Here is a 25,715-nt window from a genome sequence, read left to right as displayed (position 1 = left end):
TGGGTTTCGCTAGAATCTGTTGACTATCAGAAGGACGTCTTTCGGGTTCTAGAATACATAGGGAACCTTGGCAATACTGCATCATGTTACGTATTCCCCGCCAGTCGTTGTTAGATACCATACGGATGATAAAGTTTGCCTAAATCGACGCTTCAAACGCCAACAAGCTACCCCATAATCCCGTAAATTGTCATATAAAACCAGGCTTTTTTGTTCGATAGATTGGTACAACGCGGCGTGCGTAAGGTTAAATCTCCATTTGGTGTATTTCTCTGACAACATGGCGTTAGACGAAGTTGATTCATTTGACGATGGGACGGAAAGATTCATCAAACCATAGATTGGCGACGGTCAATCAAGAGCGGTTTCAAGAGATTTTATGAAGCGTATTTGCAGAATAACATCTGTCAGTTTCCTTTCTCCAAAACTTAAATACTAATGAATCGTTCATCACTGAGACATTTGCGAGCTATCATGTAATAATTGTGACATCCATCTTTCCAGAAACTGTGCAATCAGCCTCTATCTTCTTTTAAACATCGGAAACTGATTGCACTTGCAGATACTTCAACCCACGTCAGGTATATCTTTTGCGTCTTCACTTCACGGCTTCCTAAATCAAATCCACCTGGGTGCTGCCATTGGTTGCCCTTCCCTTCACAATCAGCGCCCATACCTTTTGAGACTTGCCATCTATCTTTATTGGCTTTCCCGTACACTCATACAATTGCCGACCCACAGCATCATCGAGGATGAAGCTTTTATTCGTGTGTCTTATTGCAACCTTGCGGCGATCCCAAGCCCATTTGAACCATGCCGTGTACGCTGCCGACATTGCACCTATCTCGGGGAATTCGGATTCTGCGACTGTCAACGGAGTTGCCGTTGTCTTCGAAGCTGGCGACGGTGTCACCGTTGGCTACGGAGGCTTTGTTGATGGCCTTGGAGTGAACCTCGACGCCTCCTGTACTGGCTGTAACATTGCCATTCACAGCGGTACGTCGTGTCAAAGCACGACGACCCAAAATGGTCCTTTGTTTACCTCGCCCATCACGGTAGATCCATGGACGGAAGAGCGTTATGTTACCGACGAGGACGGCTCTGCCCAGTTTTCTAATGTTATCGTAGTTGGAACACGCGATTTGGAAGGCAGGGCCATGATTGGTAAGTACACGCATGTGTTCAAAAGTCAAATTTATAGATCTTTATTGAGGAATCCCTTAATATAAGTGTCTGATTTTTTTTCCAGTCAGTGGCGCGGACGGAACTCGCGTTGGTTGTGGTCTCTTGGAGATGGTCAACAACACGCGTATTTTGCACGCTGATACGCTGGGTATGGGAGATGGAACGGCAATGGGTGTCGAGAGCGAGTCCAAGGTGATTCTTTTTCCTAACCGGGACGATCAGGTTTGCGTTGGCGGCAATATTTGGAACCTCCCTGGTGATGTCGAGAGCACGGATTGCAGTTTGACTAATGGATGTGGAACAACTATCTACAGGTATGGTGTCGTCTGCGAAAAATTTGCTGGAGTCTGATTATCTGGTATTTGCTGACCCTTAGCTCTAAACATGTTTTTTGGTCTCACCACAAAAAGTGGAGCCGATTGCTCGAATGCCACGACTCTAGGCGAGCATTACTTTAACGTTGACGTTGTCGCCACGGATCCTTGGATGGAAGCAGGATACCAAGCGACTGATTCCAGCGGGAATGCATTCTACGTCCATTGCCTCACCACGGGACACGCATCCCACGAAGGCCGGGCTCTCGTGGTGCACAGTACCGAAGGAGAGCCCCAATCCTGCGGTGTTCTCGAATTTGAAGCCGAAGGCGAGGGAGATCATGACGAGGACCATGGCAGTGGAGGGAAGGAAGATGGTGCTACGTCTTCGAATGGTACTTCCATTTCTCTAATTTTGACCTTTGTGCTGGTAGGACTAGTCACTATTCCAGCTACTCTCTGGCGTTGGTAAAGTGGCATGGTGCCTTAATTTTGGACAATTAGGGATAAATTAGTTTTGTGCAGATGTGCTTGCCACCGATCTTTTTGAGCTATCTTTTCCTCCTTTAGAATTGCAAAGGAAAACAACCCGTCTATAGCTATGTGCAAGACTGTTGCCGCAAGGTATTTGGGCGTTTATTGCTATTCAGTTCAGTTACAATAGAGTTAAGTCCATCGGCAGGGAATATAAGGGCCGAGAAATCGACTAATGTAAAATCAACAAGATTGTAAGAAAACAAAGTAATGAAAATCTTATCAATTTCGTACATAGATTTTGCAAGGTGCACCAAACAAACGGCTTTCAATGCCATAGATTGTGTCTTTCCGTTAAGATGGTCTGTAATCTGTAGGTAGCGAAATTAGGTCGATTTTCTTGAAAGCTGGCTCGAATTAACTGGATCTATAACAGTAAGATCCTATCGCGGCTCGAAAGGCGAAACAAAATGCGAATTTGCCAAAATCGCTCGAGTCGACCCAACCTTCTTGCGTTGCACAGGCAAACCTCGAATTGACGATCAAGCACCAACCAAACGGGGTACATCCTTCATACCGTCTCACTTGGGTAGCACGAAGACTGTCTCTGCGACTGCACTTGTCTGATTTCGTGCTTTCTATCAAGAATTCACTGTCCAGTTTGCAAGCAATATGCTACATCAAGCTGCGCAACGCGTCCAACGCGTCGTGATCCGAACCGCTGTCGGAACGACCGTGGTTGTCGGTACTGTTGAATGGGCTACCCATTTTCCCTCGCAAGGGCGATCGTCTCAATTCTATCACGACTTAGTCGATCACATTGTGACTCCAACCATGCGACGAATTTTGGATCCAGAAACGGCTCATCACGCGGGAATATTTTTCGCCGAGCAAGGATTGTCACCGAGATTTCGACCGTCGGCGTTGGAACAACGCTGCGTTGTCTCAAATTCCGTTTTTGGAAAAACGTTTCCCAATCCAATTGGATTAGCGGCGGGTTTTGACAAAGATGGCGAGGTGGTGCAGGAAATGCTGGATCTGGGCTTTGGATTCGTGGAAATTGGAACCGTCACTCCTCAAGCCCAGCCGGGCAATCCAAAACCTCGCATGTTTCGACTCGTCGAAGACTTGGGCATTATCAATCGGTACGGATTCAATTCGCAGGGAGCAAGTACGGTTGAGAAGAATTTGAAATCGTTTCGGTCTCCACAACCTATCGACTCCGCCAAGCTTTCTTGGCCACGTTACATTTGGAACTTTTTATACCCGCCGCGGCATCAATCCGGTCTCGTCGGTGTAAATATTGGCAAAAACAAAAATTCCCTGGATGCAATTGGAGACTACGTTTGCAACATTCGGCAGCTTTCAAGCTTGGCGGACTATATGGTCTTGAATATCTCCAGCCCCAATACTGCCGGATTGCGAGACCTACAGCAGGCAAATTCGTTGCGTGTGCTGCTTACGACTTGCCTTACCACGCGCAATGAGATGACGCATCGTGTTCCACTCTTGGTAAAGCTGGCACCCGATCTGACTGACGAAGAATTGGATCAAATCGCGAATGTATGTTTAGAGGTCGGCATAGACGGTATCATCATAACGAACACAACTAATCACCGTCCTGCCGATTTGCTCTCGAAGCATCGCGGTGAGATTGGTGGATTGTCGGGAAAACCCGTGAAGGATCAAAGCACTGAATGCATTCGTCGACTTTTTCGTCTAACGGACGGTAAAATCCCCATTATCGGAGTGGGGGGCGTAGGGAGTGGCCACGATGCATACGAAAAGCTCAAGGCTGGAGCAAGTTTGGTCCAAGTCTACAGTATGATGGTGTATCAAGGCCCGGGAGTCATTAGTAGAATTCGACATGATCTTGCCACCCTCATGCTGGAAAACGGTCAGCGTTCGATTGTAGACGTGATTGGGGCTGACCACGAGGACATCTTCTGGCGTAAACGCGAAGAGCGAATTGCCCAAAAGCGCAGACGAGACACCCGCATCTCGATTGAAACACTACCAGTAAAGAAAACGGAGTTTGCTTAAAGTAAAAGAAAACGTAAGATTGTGGATTATGAACATAGGGGCATTCTTTGAGAGCTTTCCCTTTTATCGGTAGTTTCGGTTGTTGGCAATTTCAAAATGTCTTTTGGAACGCCCAAAGAAGTTTTATTGTTCAATACCTCGAGTCTTCGAGTCTTCATGGCTCGTTGCTGGATCCATTCTACCAGACGACGCTTTACGAGCCGTGGACGGTACGGGACCTAAAAATTCAGGATTCAGGCTTCAGGCCCTAGGAAAGCCTCCACCACGAAGTACGCAAGGAGCGCAGGGTAAACGTAGCGCGAGTCGTCTTTGTCGATTCATTTAACTGCAATGATGCCCAATCTGTTTTCACGAATAGATGACGACTAGGCACATCTTTTGCACGCCCGCGTAGCTAAATCAATCCACCCAATCGTCGGGGACGCCTTTCGTAAGAATGGTAGCAGCTAGAAGAGCACTCCAGCATGCTAGACCAGGAGCGACGAGCACGCGGGTGGTAAGATTAGTCTTGGAAGTATTTGGGCATGGGTCATGGTAAACAATCGTGTTGAAAGCCATTGACGGATCCACCAAACAGCAAGAGACACCACCACAAGGCGGCAAGACAAAGGTCTTACATGCCCATTCCGTAAACCATTCGGCAGCAAACAATAGCACCGCTATCGCACTCCATATCAGAAGCAACATGGGATCGACATTGTTGGCGTCTCCCCAGCTTATGAGCAGCGCATAAACCCCCTGTATGATATCCAAAAGTTTCCACGCTGCTGTACATGTCAGTTTGCAAGCTCCTGGCATTGTAGAATTGATGCTACCAGAAGCAAGGAGGTAGTATGGCTCGACGATGGAACCGATGCGTAAGGCTTGCAAGCTAAAGAATACCCAATTCGGTATGGAATCAACCAAAGCTCGTGTTGCTTTCCAGACAGAGCCGTAGAGACCAAGTTGCAAAGTGAACGAAAGGAGTGGGAGCAAACTTATCAGTTGAAGGTTTTGTTGTTGCTGCGAAGCATTCGAGGACGTTGATATTGCGTCGTCCGCAGGGCTGGAGAAGAGACGCCGTGGAAGGCTTTGCCAGCGCCAGCCAAGCCAACCAACCTGTGTAATTGGTCCCACACACAAGAGAAGTGTAGTCTGTAGGGACTGGAAACCCTCGCGGAAGGAACGCAGAATCCAGTAAAAGCTAAAGCTGGCAAGCGCTATAGCTTGCAAGGTCGATACGCAGTACAGCAGAGTAGAGTTTTCGGCAGTCGTGACGTTAGGATATGACAAAGCTCTACGGCGGGGTCGTGTGGGCGTACTGATCGTCGTGTCCCGGAGACCTGTGCCGATGTCCGGTCCCATTGAATTCAAGTGGGTTTCCAGTTCATCCAGAGAGGCATCGACTTGACCGTCGAAAGTGTGTGGAATACTCGCCATTGTCGCAGCGGTAGGATCAGTCTGAGCACGATTACTGGTCACCACCAAGGGTAGTAGGAGATCCGAAGCTCCCGTGGACATCCGGGAATTGAGGGTGCGAGCGCCCATGACAAGCTGGATTGTAAGGCTGTCGTAGTTTCCCCTTAGTCTATTCGGTTTTTTTTCAGCCACCGCAAGTAAACCGAGTAGACGGTATTCACCAGCGATATTCTGGGGCGATGGAAGGTTTCCAGCACAGGATGTTATCCGAAGCGCAATCTTTGCTTCAGATCGAACGTGTTCCTCGAGAACACGTTTGTACTTACAACTTTAATAGCCAGACAGTCTACTTTCCGTGAACAGTCGTTGTCTCCAACCTCTACTGTGAGTCTGTTCCGTGAGGACATCCATTCGATCAGTTGTGGTTGGTCTGTCTCACTGGGCATTGCGAACAAATATCATCAGGAATAGATCACAGTCACTCATTCGATCGAGTCTGGTTCGGCTGGAAGCTTCTCAAGTGTTCGTGAGCTATTATTTCTGGTTTCACGCACCCAAACAGACTGACACCGAAAACGCAATCGATGCCGATCCTAGTCTACCGTCTGGCTGTCATCAAGGAGAGGCAGTGTCAAAGTTGAGCACCGTTGAGCAAATCCAGTGGTAGTGGATTTGGTGATGTGACATAGGTAGTATGTCACAACCCCTATAATTTAACCTTGTGTTGCGTATCATCACGTCCTGTATGGAATGTACTGTAAATATGGACCTACGTATCCACTACGGTGAGATTAACAGAGTTTATCAGACCCAATGCATACACGGATGTGTAGGTGATGTTTCTTGCCTTCGTGGGGAGAAACGGGTGAGAAAGTGGCTTGTTTGATACAGCTTTCATGGGTCTTCCCCATGGTCGCGGAACCGTACGGATCGAAACGATCGCACGGGTATTGAGCCGCTGTGGTCGGAATGGCCGGAACTAGCCTTAAATGGCGAGAACTTGCCGTTGTATACGGTGTGAAAGTAGACTGTTGTTTAGGTTATATACACACCCAACTGAGTGTGTCTTACAACAGACGGCCATTGTGTATGGTTAGGTCATAAGTTATGACTGGTAATTTCGATATTTGTCGTTGGGTATGACACCGAAACCATAACCGATTTATCGGTGAGCTATGCTGGATAGCGTATAATACTAAGGCCGCTGTCCATAAGCATGCTAGAAAAGTTATGTCATTGTGTATGACTCCCTTTTATTTAGCCAAACTATTGGTGAGTTACATTGGATGATGTAGAAAACTAGCCAGTTCCACTGGTGGGCCACTGGATTTGCTCAAACACGGATATGTGTGGCACTTATGGCCTGGAACGGAAGGTAGCCGAGCCTGGAGGCTTGTGTTGGCTCCTGCGGTCCGTGCGGCTTTTCCGATGGCGTTTTACTGCTTTTGAATTGCGTTACGTTGTTTCGTTGTTCTTTCCTTCGTTGAAATTGTTCTTGATATCATGGCTGCTGACAGTGCTAATGCGTTTCGTGGTGCGCTCGGGCGGATCGGATGGTCTGTTCCTGCGGCAAACGCGTTTACGAACGAAGGTTTTGATGCGATGGACTCCCTTGGCTTGGTTACTCGTGACCGTCTCAAGGATATCTGCAAGATCATTCGTCGCGGTACCGATGGTGTGGCCGCAGTGCCAGCTGCTGGTGGAAACGCTGCGGTGGCGGCGGCGCCTGGCATCCCTGGGATAGCGATCCCCATGATGTGGGAGTACAAGCTAAGCGGAATGCATCTCTGGGTGTCTGAGCGTCTCCGACAGGGGACTCCGGTTGTTGCGGCGGACTTTACTGCGGCCATCGGAAACCTGTACACCAGGAAGGTGCGTGAACTAGAAGAAGCGAAGGATGAGGAGGATGTTCAAGTCAAGCCTCCGGCTCCGTTCTCGAAGGAAACGAAGTGGATTCCGTTCTTCAAGTTGTTGGTCAACTATTTGAGCTCCGTGACGGGTGTTAACAAAGTGCCGTTGGATTATGTCGTCCGGAAAGATGACAATGTCGCTGCACCGGATACCGAGTTTGAGACGGAGCACGAGAAGTTGGTGCTGTTGACTCCCCATACGGGGACGGCGTTTGACAAGGACAACGGGAAAGTTTGGATCCAGGTGAAACAGTTGACTGTGAACGGTCCAGCGTGGACTTATGTTGCGCCTTTCGAGAAGAAACGCGACGGTCGTGGAGCGGTCAAGGCTTTGAATTGTCACTATGAAGGTGATGCGGTGATGTCCAAGTCCAAGGCGGCTGCGTTCGATGTGCTCGAGCACACCACCTACACTGGCGAGCGTCGTAACTTCGGGATGGAAAAGTACACAAATGCTTTGTCAACGGCGTTCCAGACTCTTGACGAGTATGGCGAGACATTGACGGAGTCCAGGAAGGTGGATGTCTTCTTGCGCAATAACCATTGCACAGATCCTAAGATGCTCTCGGGAATTGCGGTGATTCAAGGCGACGCGGACCGCATGTCTAATTTTGCAAAGGCGGCCGATTATTTGGCCTTGTTTACTAACACCGATACCTCTCAGAAGACAGGTCGGTCAATTTCAAGCGCTCAGCGGACTAGTAACAACAAGAAGAAGCCGGCTATTCGAGCTGGCAATTATACTCCAAATGAATGGCATCAACTTTCAGATAAGGAAAAAGACGAAGTCCGAGCCAAGCGAGCGGCCGCGAAGGCCTCTCGCGACAAGAACAAGCGCTCAGCTGCGGCAATCACTCGTTCGAGTGAGAAAACTGACAAGGGGAGTGCGGATAGTGTAACCAATGCAGGTGATCAGTTTGCTCTCTCGAACAAGAAGAAGAAAAGAAAGACGGTTGGTTTTGAAGGCGAAACGAGCGATTGACTCGTTGGGGTCGACGAGATGTTGTCGGCCACCCTAGTTCGAGGCCTGATGAAGCTATCTATTGCTGGATTGCGGTCCAGTAAAAGATGGACCGAAGATAAGGGCGACCGTGGCATTGGTCGCATGATTTCGGGATCTAGAAGTTCGAGATGTGAAGGTCGAGTGGATCTTGACTCCCATGCAGATACATGTATTATGGGGAAGGTGTTTCATATATACAGCGCGACCGGGCAGAAATGCATGGTTATGCCGTATTCGGATAAGTATAAACCGAGAGTTGTTGATGTAGCTGATGGATGTACTGCGTTTGACGACCCGGTCACCGGTGAGACGTTCATTTTGGATGTGTTCCAAGCATTGGACATGACGGGTGACTTACAGGACCCTTCGTTGCTGTGTCCGAATCAATTGCGGGCAAATGGTTTAATTGTGGATGATGTCCCCAAACATTTGTGTCACAACCGCAAATCAACTCACTCTATTTATATTCCTGAGATGAAATTGCGTATTTCTTTGGAATTACAGGGAGTTATGTCAGGGTTCCAGGCATGGTTGCCTACCCAGACGGAGATTGAGACTTGTGTTCATGTCGAACTCACTGCACAGGAAGCGTGGGATCCTAGTTCTGACGAGCTAGGACAGCAAGAGCGTATACAAGAGACTCGGATGTCTAACGTAGCTGGCACCGTGTCTACGTTATTTCCCGATCGAAAATCGGAGATCTCAGCAGTCTTATCGTCCGTCAGCTCTACGCTTGTGGATGATGACTTTGTTTGCGGAATGGAACAGTCTGTTCGGATCACATCGGCTGTGGCTAGTAGTACTGTGCGTACCAAGTTGCGGCACTCAACGATGGAACCGATGGAGCTATCGCGTCGTTGGGGCATTGGCCTCTCGACGGCACAGAAAACTTTGAGAGTGACAACCCAGAAAGGTTTGCGGACTGCTGTCCACCCATTGCATCGCCGGTACCGCACGCAACAGCAGCAGCTTCGTTACAGTCGTCTGAACTCCAAATTTTATTCTGACACCATGTTTTCTTCATCGGTTTCTGTGCGAGGCAATACTTGTGGGCAAATCTTTGTGAATGATTTGAACTATAGTAAGTTTATACCGTTGAAGAGCAAGGGTGACGCCGGAATGGCATTGGAAGAACTCTTTCAAGACATCGGGGTGCCAACGCATATGCACACCGACGGAGCTAAAGAGCTCACCACTGGGCACTGGCGGAAAGTTTGCCAGAGCTACGGTCCGGTGAAGCAGACCATGTCTGAACCACTGACCCCGTGGCAAAACCGGGCGGAATCGGAGATCCGGGAACTCAAGAAACAAGTGCTTCGTATTATGTCCCATGAGGGTATTCCGCAAAGATTTTGGGACTATGTTGCCGAGTATGTTTCGGAGATTCGGTCTCGGACTGCTCACCCATTGTACGATCTCAAAGGTAGGACGCCCATCGAGCATGTCACCGGTGAGAACCCGGATATCACGGAGTGGCTGGAGTACAGGATGTACCAGCCTGTGTGGTACTTGGACCCTGGGGACTTCCCAGAGGAGAAGAAATTGCTTGGCCGGTGGTTGGGTCCCGCACACAGAGTCGGACAGGCGTTCTGTTGCTGGATCGTTCCCAAGTCGGGACGAGTGATTGCACGGTCTACGGTGCAGCCAGTTTCAGAAGACAAGCGTGGATTGGACAGTTTCAAGACTAGGTTGAAGGATTTTGACAAGTCAGTCCAGGACTTCCTCAACAGGGGCGACGCACACGTACCGGATGGTGGCATTAGCTGGAAAGCTGACCGTGTGTACGCTGCAATCAATGAAGATATCGACCCCGTCGAACAGGAGTCCACCATGCCAGAGGCCGACGAATACACAGAAGAATCCTTTGATAAGTCCCTCTCGGCAGAAGTAGTGTTAGCATTGGGGGACGGAAAGCAGCGGGCCAAAGTTACCGGTCGAAAGCGGGATACGGATGGAAACCCCGTTGGCATTGCAAATTCTAACCCAATTTTGGATACCCGTGTTTACACAGTCGAGTTCCCGGATGGGACCGAAAAGGAGTATTCCGCTAACATTATTGCAGAGTCCCTGTACTCTGAAGTCGATCAAGATGGACGGCAGTTCCAATTGATTGACGAGATCATTGACCATTCTTCCGACGCGTCTGCAGTCTCTCGGGACGACATGTACGTGGACAAAGATGGTCCCAATCGGCATTTGCGTCGGACGACGAAAGGTTGGAAGCTTTTGATTCAATGGAAAGACGGGACGTCCACGTGGGAGCGCCTTGCCAACCTTAAGGAATCAAACCCTGTGCAAGTTGCTGAATATGCAGTTGCTAACAAGCTTGCAGAGGAACCGGCGTTTATCTGGTGGATCAAAGACGTTCTACGACGTCGCGATCGGATTATTTCTAAGGTAAAAGCTCGGTACTGGAAACGCACTCACAAATTTGGTATTCGTGTTCCCAAGTCCGTAAAGGAAGCTTTGGAGATTGACGCGGAAATGGGGACCGATTTCTGGAAACATGCAATCAAGAAAGAGATGGCAAACGTTATGCCAGCATTCAAGTTCCTCGAAGGGGACGAAAATCTCCCGGTTGGTTGCCAGAAAATTGATTGTCATATTATATTTGATGTGAAACTTGATTTGACTCGCAAGGCACGGTGTGTGGCTGGGGGACATATGACGGAAGCACCGGCGGCGTTGACTTATTTGTCGGTAGTGTCTAGAGAAAGTGTACGGATTGCATTTATGGCGGCAGCGTTAAACGGGTTGGACATTTTGGCGGCGGATGCGCAGAATGCTTATCTAAACGCGGATTGTCGGGAAAGTGTGTATACCATTGCGGGTCCGGAGTTTGGCGCAGCTAGACAAGGACTTCGAGTGTTAATTGTTCGGGCTCTATATGGACTAAAGAGTTCCGGCGCGGCGTGGCATGCGCACTTAGCACAAACGATGTCGGATTTAAAGTTTCGACCCTGCGTGGCGGATCCCGATGTTTGGTTGCGACCGGCTGTCAAAGGTAATGGGGACAAATACTATGAATATGTACTCATTTATGTTGATGACATTTTGGCAGTTTCAGAGAAGCCGGATTGGATTATGGAAACGTTATCGAGTCTCTATAAGTTCAAAGAAGATCCGAAGACCCGGAAGAAGTATGGTCCTCCGGATCGTTATTTGGGCGCCAATGTTGGAAAGTATAAGTTACCAGGAGCCACCAAAGAGCATTGGTATATGAGTTCGGACGACTACGTGAAAGCTGCGGTAACTAATGTTGAAAATGAGCTTTTCAAAGTTGGGCAGAGGTTTACCACGCGGTCGGGACACACCGTTATGTCGCAATCGTATCGTCCGGAATTGGATGTGTCGCCTGTGTTGGGAGCGGACAAGGCTAACTATTACCAGAACCTAATTGGAATCTTGCAATGGGCAGTTGAATTGGGGCGGATCGATATCTTTGCGCAAGTTTCGATGTTTATTGCAATATCTCGCTCAGCCCAGGGAGGGACATTTGGATCAAGTGTTCCATATATTTGGGTATCTAAAGGTGCATGGACAATCTAAAGTTGTTTTCGACGATACGTTTATTTCGTGGAAAGACAAGTTTACTCAGTGTGATTGGCAGGATTTCTATCCCGATGCGAAGGAACCAATTCCAGGTAATATGCCGGAGCCTCGTGGAAAGGAAGTTCAGTTGAATGCTTTTGTTGATGCTGATCATGCGGGCGATCAGGTGACGCGTCGTTCAAGAATGGGTGTTTTGATATTTGTGAACAAGGCACCGGTGATATGGTTTTCGAAACGACAGAACACTGTCGAAACGTCTACGTTTGGTTCGGAATTTGTTGCGATGAAGATTGCGACGGAGCTGTTGATTGGTTTGCGGTACAAACTTCGAATGATGGGTTTGCCTCTGGATGGACCGGCGAACGTTTTCGGGGACAATCAATCGGTAGTTACCAATGCGTCGCGATCGGAGTCGGTTTTGAAAAAGAAACATGTTAGCATTTGCTATCATTGGGTGAGAGAAGCGTGTGCGGCCGACATCATTCGGATTGCTCATGAGAGTACCAAAACAAACTTAGCGGATTTGCTAACGAAGAATTTGGATGGTCATCGGATTCAAGAACTAGTTTCGAGGATCTTGTATTGACTTTATTTGGGTCCCTTGCTTTGGAAGAGGCATCGTACCTCCCACCGTGCGGAATTGAATTACAAGAGTGGGTTTCTGTGAGCGTTGGTACAACGTGGATATGATTTTATATTTGTTTTTAAAGACGGTTGTCAATTTGGTTGTTGATCATGGATTTGGTCGTGATCCCAGGAGCTGGACGGATTGTTTGGTCACCTTATCATTCTGAGTTACGAATAATAATGTGAGGGGACTGAGCAAATCCAGTGGTAGTGGATTTGGTGATGTGACATAGGTAGTATGTCACAACCCCTATAATTTAACCTTGTGTTGCGTATCATCACGTCCTGTATGGAATGTACTGTAAATATGGACCTACGTATCCACTACGGTGAGATTAACAGACCGTAGAAGTAATTAGCCCACAGAAAAGACGCCATAGCTTGGAGCTGAAAATGTTAGCCGAAATTTAACATAGTAACTGTCAGTTAAAAGTACATAAACACACAACAGTGAAGAGTAGAACGAGGCTTTTCCTGAAACAGAATCGAGAATCGAGAAAGGCAATCCCTGTCAGTCACTGCCAGTACGAGAAACGCGGACTGACAGCGAGCCAAAAACAACAGACTGGGGATACAAAACAGAGCGGAAAGAAAAACGGATTTCTTCGTGAGGGAAGCGACATGAAACGGTACTACCAGTAGACACATCACAGTCAGTCAGTCGAATAGCGATTCCGGGAAGAAAGTATCGTCACACCGTCGTTTTTGGACATTGCAAACTAGTAGACGCTGAAGCTGGAGGCCGGACCAAACAGTTGCGACCCAGGATCGACACTCACTATTCATCATGTCATGTTTTTGGACATTGCAAACTGGTAGACGCTGAATCTGGAGGCCGGACCAAACATTTTGCGACCCAGGATCGACAATCACTATTCATCATGTCATGTTTTTTGGACATTGCAAACTGGTAGACGCTGAATCTGGAGGCCGGACCAAACATTTGCGACCCAGGATCGACACTCACTATTCATCATGTCATGTTTTTTGGACATTGCAAACTGGTAGACGCTGAATCTGGAGGCCGGACCAAACATTTTGCGACCCAGGATCGACAATCACTATTCATCATGTCATGTTTTTTGGACATTGCAAACTGGTAGACGCTGAATCTGGAGGCCGGACCAAACATTTTGCGACCCAGGATCGACAATCACTATTCATCATGTCATGTTTTTTGGACATTGCAAACTGGTAGACGCTGAATCTGGAGGCCGGACCAAACATTTTGCGACCCAGGATCGACAATCACTATTCATCATGTCATGTTTTTTGGACATTGCAAACTGGTAGACGCTGAATCTGGAGGCCGGACCAAACATTTGCGACCCAGGATCGACTCCAACAGTTTGGCCTTGCCTTCACCTGTATTCTCAACAATTGATGGAGCAGCCACCACACTCTTGCCGTCCTCGCAATCATTGATCTTCACCGTCTCGTCCGCACGGACGCGAAAAAAGCATATATTGCCGTCTTCGACTATGGTTGTGTTGCTATCTCGAATGGCCGGATTTATCGTCCATTTGATAAATCTTTCTGAATGCATACCCCATCCCGGATGATTCTCCTGCACAAACTTTATATGCGTCTCCAGCCGGTTAAATCGCTGTGCAGCCCATATTTCCACGGCCTCTCGCGGTCCCACAATCATGCGATCATTGACTGGGTACCTACCAAAGGCAGGAACCACAGCTACTCGGTCGCTATCATTGATTAGTCGCCAATTGTCTTGAAAAACGTCGATTGGCGTTACGTAGACAACGTCGGAGCGCAGTACGGCGACGCGATCGTACCGCAAAGACGTCTCAAGTTCATGCTTCGTCATTACTTCCCAAGCCGACTCAATGCTGTGCCACATTTTGACAATATTATCTAGCGTTTCTGGATAAACGTACGATGTATCACGCCAAGGAAAATACAAAAAGCGTCCATCTGTATCTTTGGCCGTCCGTATCTTGTCAATGAATGGTTGGTATTTATCCCAAAAGGCCTGTTCGTGATCAAATCGGAACGAGATGACCGAATTTGGCGAGACATCTCTAACGGCTTGTTCCAGTAGCAAGATTTCGTCCGGATCAATGCGGCCACCAAGGCCCGATCGTCCCGCTTCTTCATATGTCAAGAAGTAGTAATGCACAAAATAGTCACATTGGTAAAGAGAGTTAGGAGACAGCACGTTTTGAACAAGCGAAGGCAATACTAGTGATTGGAAAGCTCTGGGTAACCCAAATAGATTGATGGCGCATCTACCTCGCGCGGTCGATGTTCCACTCTCTTGGTGAAGGGCTTCCGGGTCTGGTCGTAGCGACTTGGAATTTTCTTGTTTGAGCTTCTCTTTGACTTTGGAAAGGCGCACTGCAATTGGTGCCTGATGCAGTGGTAGGCCGGGAAAGGCACGAAACTGGAACAGGGTCGTAGCAATCACACAGGCCAAAAGCAATGCTACTGCCAGTAAATGCTTTTTAAGCCACATTTCAGATAGCGCTGGTCAGAAGGAAAAGGTCTTACGTTCAATTGCACTTTTCGATTTTCGCGATATTTGCTGTTGACTCGGATGCCGTCAATCGCAGCAAGGTAATCACAAAGAAAAACAGGACTTTTGAAGGTTTTAGTATCACGTTCTATTTCTTTTCCTGCTATATTTCTAGATGATCAACTGATAGCAACAGTCAAATCTAATAAATAGATTCACTTATGAGCCAATGACTTTGTTGCTAGATAGCATGCTTGCTACATTTTTTTTGATATTATCTACATCGACTGCGAAGTGATTTAATGCGTAGCAGTTTCTCCCCCAGCGGCGCTACAGTTCTTGCGGCTTTGCGTACCGGAAGGAGCGTGGCGACATGGAGATATAGCGAATGCTTGGATAATGTGTGGATTTCCGTCCTTGGATCAGTTCGAACTCAACCAACTGAACACGAAAATGTAGCATTGTAAATTGCGGAACACAATCGGCCCAAGTTCTTCCGCGTTGGGGTAAGCACTCGAAGCGATCGAGAAATCATGTGAAGGGCGCTTGGTTTGGACGGCCGGGTCCCGCAACGGGCTGTACCAGAGACACAGAACGATTTTGAGTTCCTTACTAGAGGATTAGTTTCGCATCCGCGGGTGTTAGAGTTGCCTACATTTTGTGACAGAAAGCCATGACTCCAACTCTATGTGAAGAAAAAGCTTGACCTGCATCGCGCACTTATGAACTATTTTTTTCTGAGGATTGCCATTGTGACTCCGCAAGGGTACCCTCGCGACGATCGCACCTACCTATGCTACATATAGGAATCGAAACATCCGAAGCTTTTGCGCGCCTTGTTACCAGGTATTTGGGAGTGCCAACGGGAGAGGTGTTGCGTGTATTGGGGAGAGGTGTTGCGTGTATTGCGGAAAGCTTTGCGGCACATATATGAAGCAGGAAAGGCGAGTCCCGGAAGAGATCTTCACGGAAGAATGAGTTATAGGAGACGATTATTCTATTGGCGAGAAGTCCTTGGAGCTGACAAATTCCGGCAGCACATCCAGCTCGCGGCCATGCATTTTTAAATTGACGACTTCGAAGAGGAGATTGGCGTTGCTCTAAAAAGCTCTCATTTTGGCCTTGCTCTACAACGCTCTTAACTTGACCGCATGCCTCTATTGACACACCCACCATTTACAGTTGGTGGTTTGCAGTTGTTTTGAATCACTGGACTCTGCTTGCCCTCGACGACTTGGTCCAAGGATCCTTGCGGAGGCTGGAAGTTAAGAGTCATGCCGCATGTGTTCTTCACCAAGCTGCTGCGACAGCCGTTTCAATGTGAATAATATCTCCATTTTTTTAGATCTTTGTAATGTTTATTTTATCGGCACTCAAAACGACATCGTTCACGATCAGGGGGTAACAACGTTTACGATCACTTCACGACCCATCACGTTGCAAATTTTTGCTTTAGTTCCCGAGCGCGTCTTCGGTTTTCCACTAGCTTTGTCTTTGCAGCTTCGATTAAGCCGCGGAGTGATCCATCCCTGGCCAATTCTTCCAAAAGTTGCACACAGAGAGGGACGTAGTTGTGACGCCGCCGCTGGTTCTCTGCCTTCCACAATTCTCGTTTGTCGCGTTCCATTCGTATTTGAGACAGCAAGAGATCGTGCTGTGGATCCGACTCGGCCGTATCAGCCAGTTGGGACTCCAACAGCACACGCTTGTCCTCAATTACAGCCATGAGGTTAAATTTGATCGATCCTTCACCTCCCAATTGCTGCATACGATCTTGAATGGCCTTTCGGGCAATGCCTAGCCAGGCCGTAGCGCCAGCTTCCTGTTCTTCTGCTCCCACGGTATCAACGACGATGGGTCCCTTCTGTAGACCGTCAAGCTCGTAGAGAACATTGCTCTGCGGTACATACGCCACAAAATGAAAGGCTTCTTCGTCGCCGGTAGGCTTATGGATCTTGCCTTCGTGCAAAAATGCGTCCGTCCTCCCAAAGGCGTTGTGTGCGGTTCGAATTTCGTCCGAACTAGATATAGCCACGCCTTTGAGATTGGGAGGAAACGACGCGGTAAATGACTGAAAGGTCCCCAAGGTTGACCCCAGCTCTTGCTCCTCCAAGTCGGCGTTGAGTACGACGGATAAAATGGCTTGCGTTGCACAGGCGTTAGTGGTGACTTGATGGGCAAAAAACAGATTGGATGGAATATCATCTTCATTTAAAGGTGTCTGCGTCGTGGCGTGCTCTTTCTGCGTCTCTCCAATCCATTGAAACAGAAAGATAAGACCGTAGACGCGGTTTGTGGATGAAGTCAGCTGCGCCAGCGAGTCTTCGTCCAAACTCCAAAGCTCCTGGAGCTCAACGCGCGGGCAACCAAGCTGCTCCAGCAGTTCGGTAAAGACACCAGGATCGGACTCGATCGTGCACCATTCATCTCCAGAAGCCATCTCGAAAGTTCTAGTACTCGTTGCTTTTTCAGTACGAAACAGCCGCGAGTCGAAAGCGAATCAAAGGCTAGACCACGAGGAACATTCACAGTCACAAGCTTCGGTGCTATGCGTAATGTGCCTCTAACAGTAAATTCTCAGCGCGACCGTTGGCGTTCCGGTATTGATGTCAATAGGTGCGAGTGTCGCAATCCAACAGCGGATTTACAGCCAGAGGCGATATCACGCGGGAAACCCGGATTCTATTGAAATCTACGATTGACCTGTGACGGGTGGGATCGTTCGTGACCGAGCTCATCGGCAGGGTCAGGGTCGGTCTTTGTGGGTCATCCCCGCACTTATACGGGAATGTCGATGCAAATCCGATGCGAACGATCATCGTACCATAACATTCGGAACGGATTGGTTGATATCCGCAAAGAGGAGTATCCAACAAGGCGCCGATGTGCCACAGCAGCGTGATCACTGAAAGACCGCCAATAAGAGGGCAACAGGAACCTTGAACGTTCCAACTGCTTCTCCCTGGGACTGCTCGCTTCACGAAATGGCGCTGCTCCGAGGAGGGGTCCGATACGTTACTCTTGCGGTCTACGTAGTCTCGGCTGCGCTGATCCATCAGCTGTTTAAGGCATTGCAGTGCAACAACAGTGGTAGCCTCCTCACAACCATAGCGGATCTAGCAGACAACCCAATCACTGTGTATTCACAGTCAATCGAATCCACGGGAACGTCCGTAACCAACTCCGTGAGCAACGCGACGACGACGGGGCTGTGGCTTGAACCGTTTGACCCAGACACGTCTTTGCCACGTTCCACTGATTTACTGCGGGAACTGGTACATACAGACGTCAAAATATCCTGTCCCCGCAACTTGGTGCTCGTCCCGGATACCATCATTCTTCCGGAACACGGTACGGAAAGCCCTTCCTTTGACAACCAAATTCCACGCGTTATTCACATCACGAGTAAATCCCGTTGCATGACCAAATCATTCGCCGCTAACGTAGAAACGTGGCGATTCGCGAACCATTCTCTCCTAATTCACAACGACGTCGCCATGGAGCGTTTGCTGCATCGTGAGTGGCCGGAATTCCCTCACTTGTCCCAAGCCCTGGAGTGCACCGTGTCAGGGGCGGCTCGGGCCGACTTGTGGCGAGCATTGATTCTCTGGGAATACGGAGGCATCTACACGGACATGGACAATGCCCCGGGTCCCTATTTTAACGCTAGTACCATTCGCCCCAATCTCGACAAAGCTATGTTCGTGGTCGAAAGTGGCGGCTTTTTGTCGCAATATTTCGCGGCGGCCGCCCCGCGTCATCCCCTCGTGTACTTGTGGATTCAGAGTTGTTTGCACCGACTATTGGACTTGCACGACGTAACAAATCAGTATGTTCCGTTCGTGACTGGCCCCGGAGCACTACAGGCCGCCATGCAACACTTTATGGGCACACAGGGTCCAAAACTACCCTCCCGACCGTCCAACGACGCACACCAGGCGTCCACCACTACTACTGCCCAGGACCGGTACGATTCCTTTCGGTGGGTACGGGCAGGCACGTATCAGGGTGTGATCGGTACGAACGCTACCGTGCGTATCGAAGGATCACGACAAACGTCAGACGTTTGGTGGATTCGTCGCAACGTAATACCGCGTAAAAAGCGTGTGTACCAACAAATGAACATGACGCACTTCGGAAGCATCCCTCGCTGGGTGTCGAACGAAAGCTGTTGGCAACGAATCTATCGTAACCGTGCAAAAGCCTGGTAAAATCGAGTCTAACGTATGTTACATTCGGTCGTCTAGACTTGTACGTACGCGTACGCAACCTACGCAAGTGCGTTCCCTTAGGGGCAAGGATCTCAAAAAACTAGCGGTGGACGGCACAGCACGCCCTACAAAAGCACCTTGACGGACTGGCTAAACGGTCTGTATCGGATCCCGTGTGTTCGTACGTGTGCCGTTACCATTGCCGTTGTTCCGTCGCTTAATTTCTCCCGCCGATCGTTTCCTCGGTGCCAGCATCTGTTGACTCTCCACATCAGGACGACGGTGGTTCCAATCGGCATCAATATCATCATCGTGGTCGTCGTAGTCGTCCCCTGTTTCCGAAGCATCGTAGCTGGCGTTGATTTCATCGGTTGCTGTTGTTTTCCGGCAATAGTAATTCGATTGGACGGGCAACTGTCTCTGCAACAGGGCGGCGGCTTGGAGGACCTTTCTCCGGGAGGGCTTTCCGTACATGGGGACACCGCGAATGGCGGCTGGTCCTTCCATAATGTCTCGAAAATCGACCGTTTCGGATTCGTCGTAATCGAATCGGGCTGCTACTCGTCGGTAATTGGTGTACATGGTGCGACAGGTAATGAGCGTAACGATCCAACAGACGAGTGCGGCTTCCCAGCGGAGGAGTAGCCAGACGGAAACGAGGACGCTGCCTACGGTGAGGGCGAGGCCCGCCCCGAAGACTCGAAAGACGGAATTGCGTTCCTGGTACAATCCGTCCGTGGCGGTCATCATACTACCGTCCGGTCCACGCAGAGCGAGTCCGGCACCGAGTACGGAAAGCGCCGTGGTGTGTGCCACCACCATCATGTTTGCGCAAAAGGCGCCGACAATCACACCGTAATAGACCATCCGGAGTACGTGACCAAGCGATCGGTAGTCTTCCTCCCAGGAGTCTTCTGCCGGGGGATTGAATTCAATGAACATGGTAATGTCGAGACCGGCGAGGACGGCGGCTTGCGTCCCGACAGTCATGAGGTTGGAATGGTGGAGATTGAATTCCTTTTCCTTGAGTGCCGTCGCCTGCTGCTTCAAGGCCGACTGCAGCTGCAGCTTGTCCGCCGCGAGCATGGTAGATCGTTACGTTACTACGATGTGTGTGTTGTTGTTGTTGTTGTTTGGTGTGTGTCTGCGTAGACGGGTTCACCGTGTGGGGTCGACGGTCCGAGAGGTCTCTTTTCTCTTTCGCACAATCTCTCACAAGCAATCAATCAATCAACCGATTCAGTTGTGTTGGCGACTTGACAGTGAACAATTACTCTGACTGTGATTCCAGTTACCCGTCCAGGTCTCTCACTCACACTCACTAGCTAGCTAGCGAACGTAAAGGGAAAAATGGGAACTGAAAGTGCGTCGGTTCGCAACGAACGTGGACGTTGCTTACAGGTAATGACTGCGAATGTCGTCCCCCTGGAGTGCAAATGGAGATAAACTACAATTACTCGCGTGTCGTGTGTCGTGTATCGTTGTTCACAGTCAATGATGTTTGTGGTGGTGTTCCCTCTTTCTCCCTCCATGGTCGACTTCGTGAGGGTCGACGACGTAGTCGTTGGCGTTGGGGACTTTCGTATCCAACGCGTGAAGCTTCCCACGGGAACGATCGATGACCGTTAGACGCGTATCTCACACGTCTGGTCACGTATCCTGTGCGGGTAGTAGTTGACTGTGAGCTCTAGCTAGCCGTTGAGAAAACCCTTGCTTTTGAACCCTATTAAGGACAGGCTAGAGGATATCTCGTACACCCAAATCCGGGTTTGCATGGCCGAACCGAATCATCGGATAGGGTTACTACTGACTGTGAACCGTGGTACCGAAAGCCAGTAGCAGTAGTAGTAGTAGAGCAGTGACGGTGACGGTGACGGTGACGGTGAATCCCTGATCGTTTCCGAATCCCGAAGAGCCATTGGACTCGCCGTCCATCTTGGGTGCTCTTACACTTCCGCCGTTCCCTCGTGCAGTTGCGTTGCATTGCATTGCATTCGCTACCTCTCGGGTGTTTACCTTTGTTTCCCAGCAAGCTACCAAATCAAATCAATCAAGTTGAATTTACAATCCACGAGACTCTCCAACAAGTTTCGAGTGTGTTAGAGAAATTAATCCGAACAAGTGTGCCTGTGGGAGAGAGACGCTTTTTTCGAACGGAGACCCAAATGTTGCGGTTCGTGCCCGTACTGGTGGGGACGACCAGAACGAGTCTGGTGAGACGGACGGGACCCACGGGACTGTCAACGACACACTCGCTGGGATGCGTGCGTCGGACCCTAACGACAACCGCAACAACGACCGACTATACTTCCACAACGCCAGGAACGACAACAGTCTCGACTCGCTGTAGTAGTACCACGACGACTCCTAATGCTACTACTACCAACAGCAACAACACCGTGACACTGCAAGCCCGAGATGTTCTGGCCCTGGGAGGACACAAATGGTCGCAAATGGAACCGGCGCGTTACCAAGAACTCGTACAAGCGGCCTTGCAGCAGGGCGTTACGACTCTGGAAGCGGGACAAGACGGAGGAGAAGCCGCGTTACTGCAGGCCTACCAGCACGCACAAATGCACCAGCTCACCGGGACGGACCGTCCGAACAACCAAGCCGTCACTGTCTTGACCCGTGTGGGCTACCGGACCATTGCACCGCCTCGGGGTGAAGCGGATGTCGTCGCCAGCGCTAGCCAGAACGACGATGCCGTCCGATCCACCACCCACAGTCCGGCTACCTTCTTTTTGCCACTCGATATTCACGTAGAAGATATCCCCGCTCCGGAAAGTACGGATCCCAAGGCCGCCACCAAATCGCAAGTCGTCCACAACGTCGGTAAGGAATATCTGCAAAAAGCCATACGAGCCTCGCCACTACTGAATACCACTACGCCGCACGATTTACGCATCGTTCCGTTACTGCACAATCCCGAAGTCCAAGTCATCCTCATGCAAGATAAATCCCCCGAACAACGACAAAATCGCCTCAAGGAACGCTTGCAGGATGCCTTTCTGGCCCTGGAAGAACAAATCCAAGCTGGCACCATTGCCTCCTACGGCATTGCCAGCAACGGACTCGGATTACCGTCCACCCATCCCCTCCACTTGGACTACCGCACCATACTCCAAGCCGCCGCACACGTTCGTGATACCTTGGGACACGCCGTCCGGCTATCCGTAGTACAAATACCCGCCAACGTTTTGGAGACCAACGGTTTGGCGGTCGCGCGCGACCTCCACGCCGCCGTTTCCGCCGACCCTGACCTCCTCCCGCACCTGGAACTCCACTGCATGCGCCCACTCACGTGCTATCCCGACGCAGGAACCGGCACCGGACACCCCTTTGTCGTTGCCGATTACCAAATACCAGCCACCATGGAAAAGAAACTCAGCTGGACGAACGAAATGACTGCGCCACCAGAACTCTACGACGTGGCGCTGAAAAGCGCCCTGCAACACTTTGATGCCGAAGAAATCTTGCAAGCCAAACAGGACGGAATCGAACTTTCGGCCGATCAGCGGGAGACACTCGACGGCTGCAAACTATTGCAAAGTTTATTGCACGATGTCGACGTGGGTTTGGACAATCTACGTTCGTTCCGAGCCCACGAACACGACCTCTACCAAAAGATTATCCCTCTCATTCACGACACGTTCGAATCCTACGACGACGAAACGGCCCGTGTCCTGCAAAGCTTTTTCGCTGCCTATAGTATGGCGGTGCGGTACGCAATTGCTCGGAATACCCGCAAGTTGCTCCAACACGGCGAAAACCATGGGAAACGTACTAAAGAGGTCCCCGTATACGAAGATTTGCCTCCCACCACGCGACTGCAAGAATTCGGACTCGATTTTGTTCTGAAAGCAAAGGTCTTTGACAAGCTGGTGGTGGGTTGTCGGCAGCCGGATCAAATCCTGGACGATTTAGATATTGTACAACGATTTCTGGATGGCAAATTAAACGTCATGGAGGAGAAAGACACGCAAGACCAATCGACGACCGATCAATGAAGCTTCGTCACTCGAGAGCCGTCGACGGTGCATAGTGATTAAAGCAAAACGATCGGCTTATGTTTACTTTTCGGGTCCCAATTTCTCCTTGAGTCGTTCGTAGGTGGTTGTGTCTCCCATTTTGTAAGCAATTTGCATCTTTGCACGCAAATCCGCCTGCTGTTTCATTTCCTGTACCTTTTCCGTGTTCATGAGCGTCTTGGTGAGCTCGATGTCTTGTTGACGCTTGCGCTGGGTACGTTGCTGTTGTTCCAGTTCGTGTTGTCGCTGGTCCGCCCTTGCCGAGGCTGCACCCCCAAGGCTGGACAAGTGTAATTGCTCTTGCTGTTGTTGTTTCTGATACTCGTCGATTTCCCACTTATCGTAATCATAGTATTTTTTATGTGGCAGGGTGGCTGTGTTGTAGTCTTCGACGTAGGTGGCAAAGTACTGCTGGAGTTCCCATTTGGGACCGTTGAAGGCCGGAATGCCCTGCACTTCGGCCATCCAAACGTCAAAGGACCGTTTCATTTTGTGCAAATCGGAGGGTTTGAGGAGTCCGTATTTTCCAAAGACGGGCAGACCAGTCGAGTCATCATTACCCTCGTGGTCGTCCTTGTGATCCCTCCGGTGCTTGTGTTTGCGCTTTTGGGTGGAGGACTTGGATTTCTTTTTCGATTCGTGATTACGGCTTCGGCGCCGCTCGTCGCGGTATCTGGATTCGTCCTCCGCAGACGACGACTCCGAGTCGCGATCACCGTGATGTTTGCGATGCTTCCGATGGCGGTGTTTGGAGGAAGTCGTACGGGAGTCGCGATGGCGGTGGGGTTCACTCGACCTACTCCGACTGCGATTCGTCTCCTCGGCGGAATCGGACCGACGTCTGGATTTCTTCCGATGCCGTTTGGTCCGTTGTCGAGAATCGTGCGAAGAAACGGAATCGGAGCGACGGTGTCGCGTAGTGGATCGTTTCCGCTGCCGTTGATCTCTGCGGTGGACGGACGAGGAAGCAGACGGCGAACGGTGGCGTCGACGACGACGACGACGTTGTTCCTCCTCGTCGTCTTCCTTCGATGGCGGGCGACAATCAGTCTCCCCTCGTTCCGCCAAAGCCGCAGGCGTTGACGTAGCTGCAGGCGTGGTACTCCGATCGCGACTGCTTTCCTCACGGTGAATGTCCTCCTGGTCCCTACTCATGTTCCTCTCTACTGTGATTGCTGGGATGGATGTAGATAGGATTGTAGTACTTACTTTCCCTGTTTACAGTACTCGTCTTGGTGAAGAGTATGTTACAGTTCGTTTGACGGCGAGAGAGCCAACAACAACCACTTTTCTCATCACACAGTCAATCACCAATATGACAACACTGTTCGTTGGATGTTCTCCTTTTTGGTTGGACTTGGACCGTCTGTTATGGACCGTCTGTGATGGAAAAGCCTCGAAGCACATTCTCATACTGACAGTATGACAGATCGTCAGGCGCTGTCGGTACCAACTGTGCGACGTCCGTTTGGGGCTGCACACGTCTGTCCATTCGCCCGCAAACAAGTCCGTCGTTGTGACGGTCAATCGTAAAAATCCCTTGCGAGGGTGGAGGTAGGATTGGTGTTGGGGGTGTGGATGTCGGTGTGTGTGAACAATACACACACACACATTCACAACGTGGCTGGAATGCGTGTACCCTGTGCTTACAATTACACCAATTCCGCTTTCTTTTCAACGGCACGTTACACGCACAGCCGATAGCATGGCGCAACATTTGGCTCGCATTCACGGCACGGAAGAAGACAAGGTCAATTGTCCGTTTTACTTCAAAATTGGTGCCTGTCGCCATTCGGACCGCTGCAGTCGTCTGCACCACAAACCGGCCTTTTCGCAGACTCTCCTGGTGCAGCACCTGTACCGACATCCCACGCGACAAGCTGAACTGCGCGCCGCTCACGGTGGCGATGCACACGTCGACCCCAGACAGGCACAGGAAGACTTTTTTGCCTTTTTCGAAGACCTTTACGTCGAGTTTTCCAAATTCGGACGCATTGAAGGAATGCACGTCGTCGATAATCTCGGGGATCACATGATCGGACACGTCTACGTCAAGTTTGCGGATGAAGAGCAAGCCAGTGACGCCTTACAGGTCATGAACGGACGGTACTACGACGGACGACCCATGATCATCGAATTCTCGCCCGTGACGGACTTTCGCGAAGCCCGTTGTCGTGACTACGACGAAGACCAGTGCGCCCGACAAGGCTACTGCAACTTTTTACATTCCAAACCAGTACCGCGCGCTCTCCTTCAGTCACTTGAAGACGACTGCGAAGCCGATAGAATCGCCGAAAAGGAACGACGGCGGCGGGACCGGAAAACACAAAAGAAACGCAAACACCGAGACCGCAGTCACAGCGAGGATCGCTCGTACCGCAAACACGGACGCAGTGACCGGCATAGGGACGGGTCGGTTTACGACTCGGAGGGCAGTCTATCCCCCGCACCAAAGCACTAAATGTAGGCAACACTGCAATAGCGTTGTTAATTA

General features: G+C 50.0%; 12 protein-coding genes across 12 annotated transcripts; 7 read left to right on the top strand and 5 right to left on the bottom strand.

The window, feature by feature from the left end:
- Nucleotides 1-752: 752 nt before the first annotated feature.
- On the top strand, nt 753-2,022 carry PHATRDRAFT_48901 (predicted protein; the record flags this gene model as incomplete). The annotated part of the gene is made up of 4 exons (XM_002183487.1): nt 753-996; nt 1,060-1,164; nt 1,250-1,499; nt 1,596-2,022. 4 exons carry the CDS (start codon nt 753-755, stop codon nt 1,969-1,971), a joined length of 975 nt encoding a protein of 324 aa, XP_002183523.1. The 3' UTR covers nt 1,972-2,022.
- Nucleotides 2,023-2,479: 457 nt separating this feature from the next.
- On the top strand, nt 2,480-4,050 carry PHATRDRAFT_48900 (predicted protein). The gene has a single exon (XM_002183486.1). It carries the CDS (start codon nt 2,646-2,648, stop codon nt 4,014-4,016), a length of 1,371 nt encoding a protein of 456 aa, XP_002183522.1. The 5' UTR covers nt 2,480-2,645; the 3' UTR covers nt 4,017-4,050.
- On the bottom strand, nt 4,020-5,841 carry PHATRDRAFT_48899 (predicted protein). The gene has a single exon (XM_002183360.1). It carries the CDS (start codon nt 5,541-5,543, stop codon nt 4,416-4,418), a length of 1,128 nt encoding a protein of 375 aa, XP_002183396.1. The 5' UTR covers nt 5,544-5,841; the 3' UTR covers nt 4,020-4,415.
- Nucleotides 5,842-6,917: 1,076 nt separating this feature from the next.
- PHATRDRAFT_39484 (predicted protein) lies at nt 6,918-8,306 on the top strand (the record flags this gene model as incomplete). The annotated part of the gene is made up of 1 exon (XM_002183485.1): nt 6,918-8,306. One exon carries the CDS (start codon nt 6,918-6,920, stop codon nt 8,304-8,306), a length of 1,389 nt encoding a protein of 462 aa, XP_002183521.1.
- A 240-nt stretch (nt 8,307-8,546) lies between these two features.
- On the top strand, nt 8,547-10,102 carry PHATRDRAFT_39483 (predicted protein; the record flags this gene model as incomplete). Its single annotated transcript, XM_002183484.1, has 3 exons — nt 8,547-9,274; nt 9,431-10,070; nt 10,091-10,102. The coding sequence occupies 3 exons, from the start codon at nt 8,547-8,549 to the stop codon at nt 10,100-10,102; spliced, it is 1,380 nt and encodes a 459-aa protein (XP_002183520.1).
- Nucleotides 10,103-13,764: 3,662 nt separating this feature from the next.
- Nucleotides 13,765-14,994, bottom strand: PHATRDRAFT_48898 (predicted protein; the record flags this gene model as incomplete). Its single annotated transcript, XM_002183359.1, has 1 exon — nt 13,765-14,994. Exon 1 carries the CDS (start codon nt 14,977-14,979, stop codon nt 13,765-13,767), a length of 1,215 nt encoding a protein of 404 aa, XP_002183395.1. The 5' UTR covers nt 14,980-14,994.
- A 1,450-nt stretch (nt 14,995-16,444) lies between these two features.
- PHATRDRAFT_3924 (predicted protein) lies at nt 16,445-17,419 on the bottom strand (the record flags this gene model as incomplete). Its single annotated transcript, XM_002183358.1, has 1 exon — nt 16,445-17,419. A coding segment is annotated over one exon (975 nt), but the record flags the coding sequence as incomplete, so codon positions are not given.
- A 544-nt stretch (nt 17,420-17,963) lies between these two features.
- PHATRDRAFT_39480 (predicted protein) lies at nt 17,964-19,190 on the top strand (the record flags this gene model as incomplete). Its single annotated transcript, XM_002183483.1, has 1 exon — nt 17,964-19,190. The coding sequence occupies one exon, from the start codon at nt 17,964-17,966 to the stop codon at nt 19,188-19,190; it is 1,227 nt and encodes a 408-aa protein (XP_002183519.1).
- A 217-nt stretch (nt 19,191-19,407) lies between these two features.
- PHATRDRAFT_48896 (predicted protein) lies at nt 19,408-20,739 on the bottom strand (the record flags this gene model as incomplete). The annotated part of the gene is made up of 2 exons (XM_002183357.1): nt 19,472-20,739; nt 19,408-19,445 (listed from the first exon to the last, which is right to left on the bottom strand). The coding sequence occupies exons 1-2, from the start codon at nt 20,274-20,276 to the stop codon at nt 19,408-19,410; spliced, it is 843 nt and encodes a 280-aa protein (XP_002183393.1). The 5' UTR covers nt 20,277-20,739.
- Nucleotides 20,740-21,355: 616 nt separating this feature from the next.
- On the top strand, nt 21,356-23,200 carry PHATRDRAFT_48895 (predicted protein; the record flags this gene model as incomplete). The annotated part of the gene is made up of 2 exons (XM_002183482.1): nt 21,356-21,363; nt 21,580-23,200. The coding sequence occupies 2 exons, from the start codon at nt 21,356-21,358 to the stop codon at nt 23,198-23,200; spliced, it is 1,629 nt and encodes a 542-aa protein (XP_002183518.1).
- Nucleotides 23,201-23,388: 188 nt separating this feature from the next.
- Nucleotides 23,389-24,376, bottom strand: PHATRDRAFT_39477 (predicted protein; the record flags this gene model as incomplete). Its single annotated transcript, XM_002183356.1, is given in 2 exon segments — nt 23,389-23,524; nt 23,544-24,376. 2 exon segments carry the CDS (start codon nt 24,374-24,376, stop codon nt 23,389-23,391), a joined length of 969 nt encoding a protein of 322 aa, XP_002183392.1.
- A 476-nt stretch (nt 24,377-24,852) lies between these two features.
- PHATRDRAFT_29958 (predicted protein) lies at nt 24,853-25,700 on the top strand. The gene has a single exon (XM_002183481.1). The coding sequence runs from the start codon at nt 24,927-24,929 to the stop codon at nt 25,680-25,682; it is 756 nt and encodes a 251-aa protein (XP_002183517.1). The 5' UTR covers nt 24,853-24,926; the 3' UTR covers nt 25,683-25,700.
- The last annotated feature ends 15 nt before the right edge of the window (nt 25,701-25,715 follow it).

Source organism: Phaeodactylum tricornutum, chromosome 19, assembly GCF_000150955.2.
Source record: "Phaeodactylum tricornutum CCAP 1055/1 chromosome 19, whole genome shotgun sequence".
Taxonomy (NCBI): domain Eukaryota; phylum Bacillariophyta; class Bacillariophyceae; order Surirellales; family Neidiaceae; genus Phaeodactylum; species Phaeodactylum tricornutum.
Note: the sequence above shows the minus strand (reverse complement) of the source record. Positions and strands in the feature narration are given on the sequence as shown.

Excerpts from the sequence above, each read along its gene's own strand:
- PHATRDRAFT_48900 (XM_002183486.1), top strand. The coding sequence starts at position 2,646 with ATGCTACATCAAGCTGCGCAACGCGTCCAACGCGTCGTGATCCGAACC.
- PHATRDRAFT_48899 (XM_002183360.1), bottom strand. The coding sequence starts at position 5,543 with ATGGGCGCTCGCACCCTCAATTCCCGGATGTCCACGGGAGCTTCGGAT.
- PHATRDRAFT_29958 (XM_002183481.1), top strand. The coding sequence starts at position 24,927 with ATGGCGCAACATTTGGCTCGCATTCACGGCACGGAAGAAGACAAGGTC.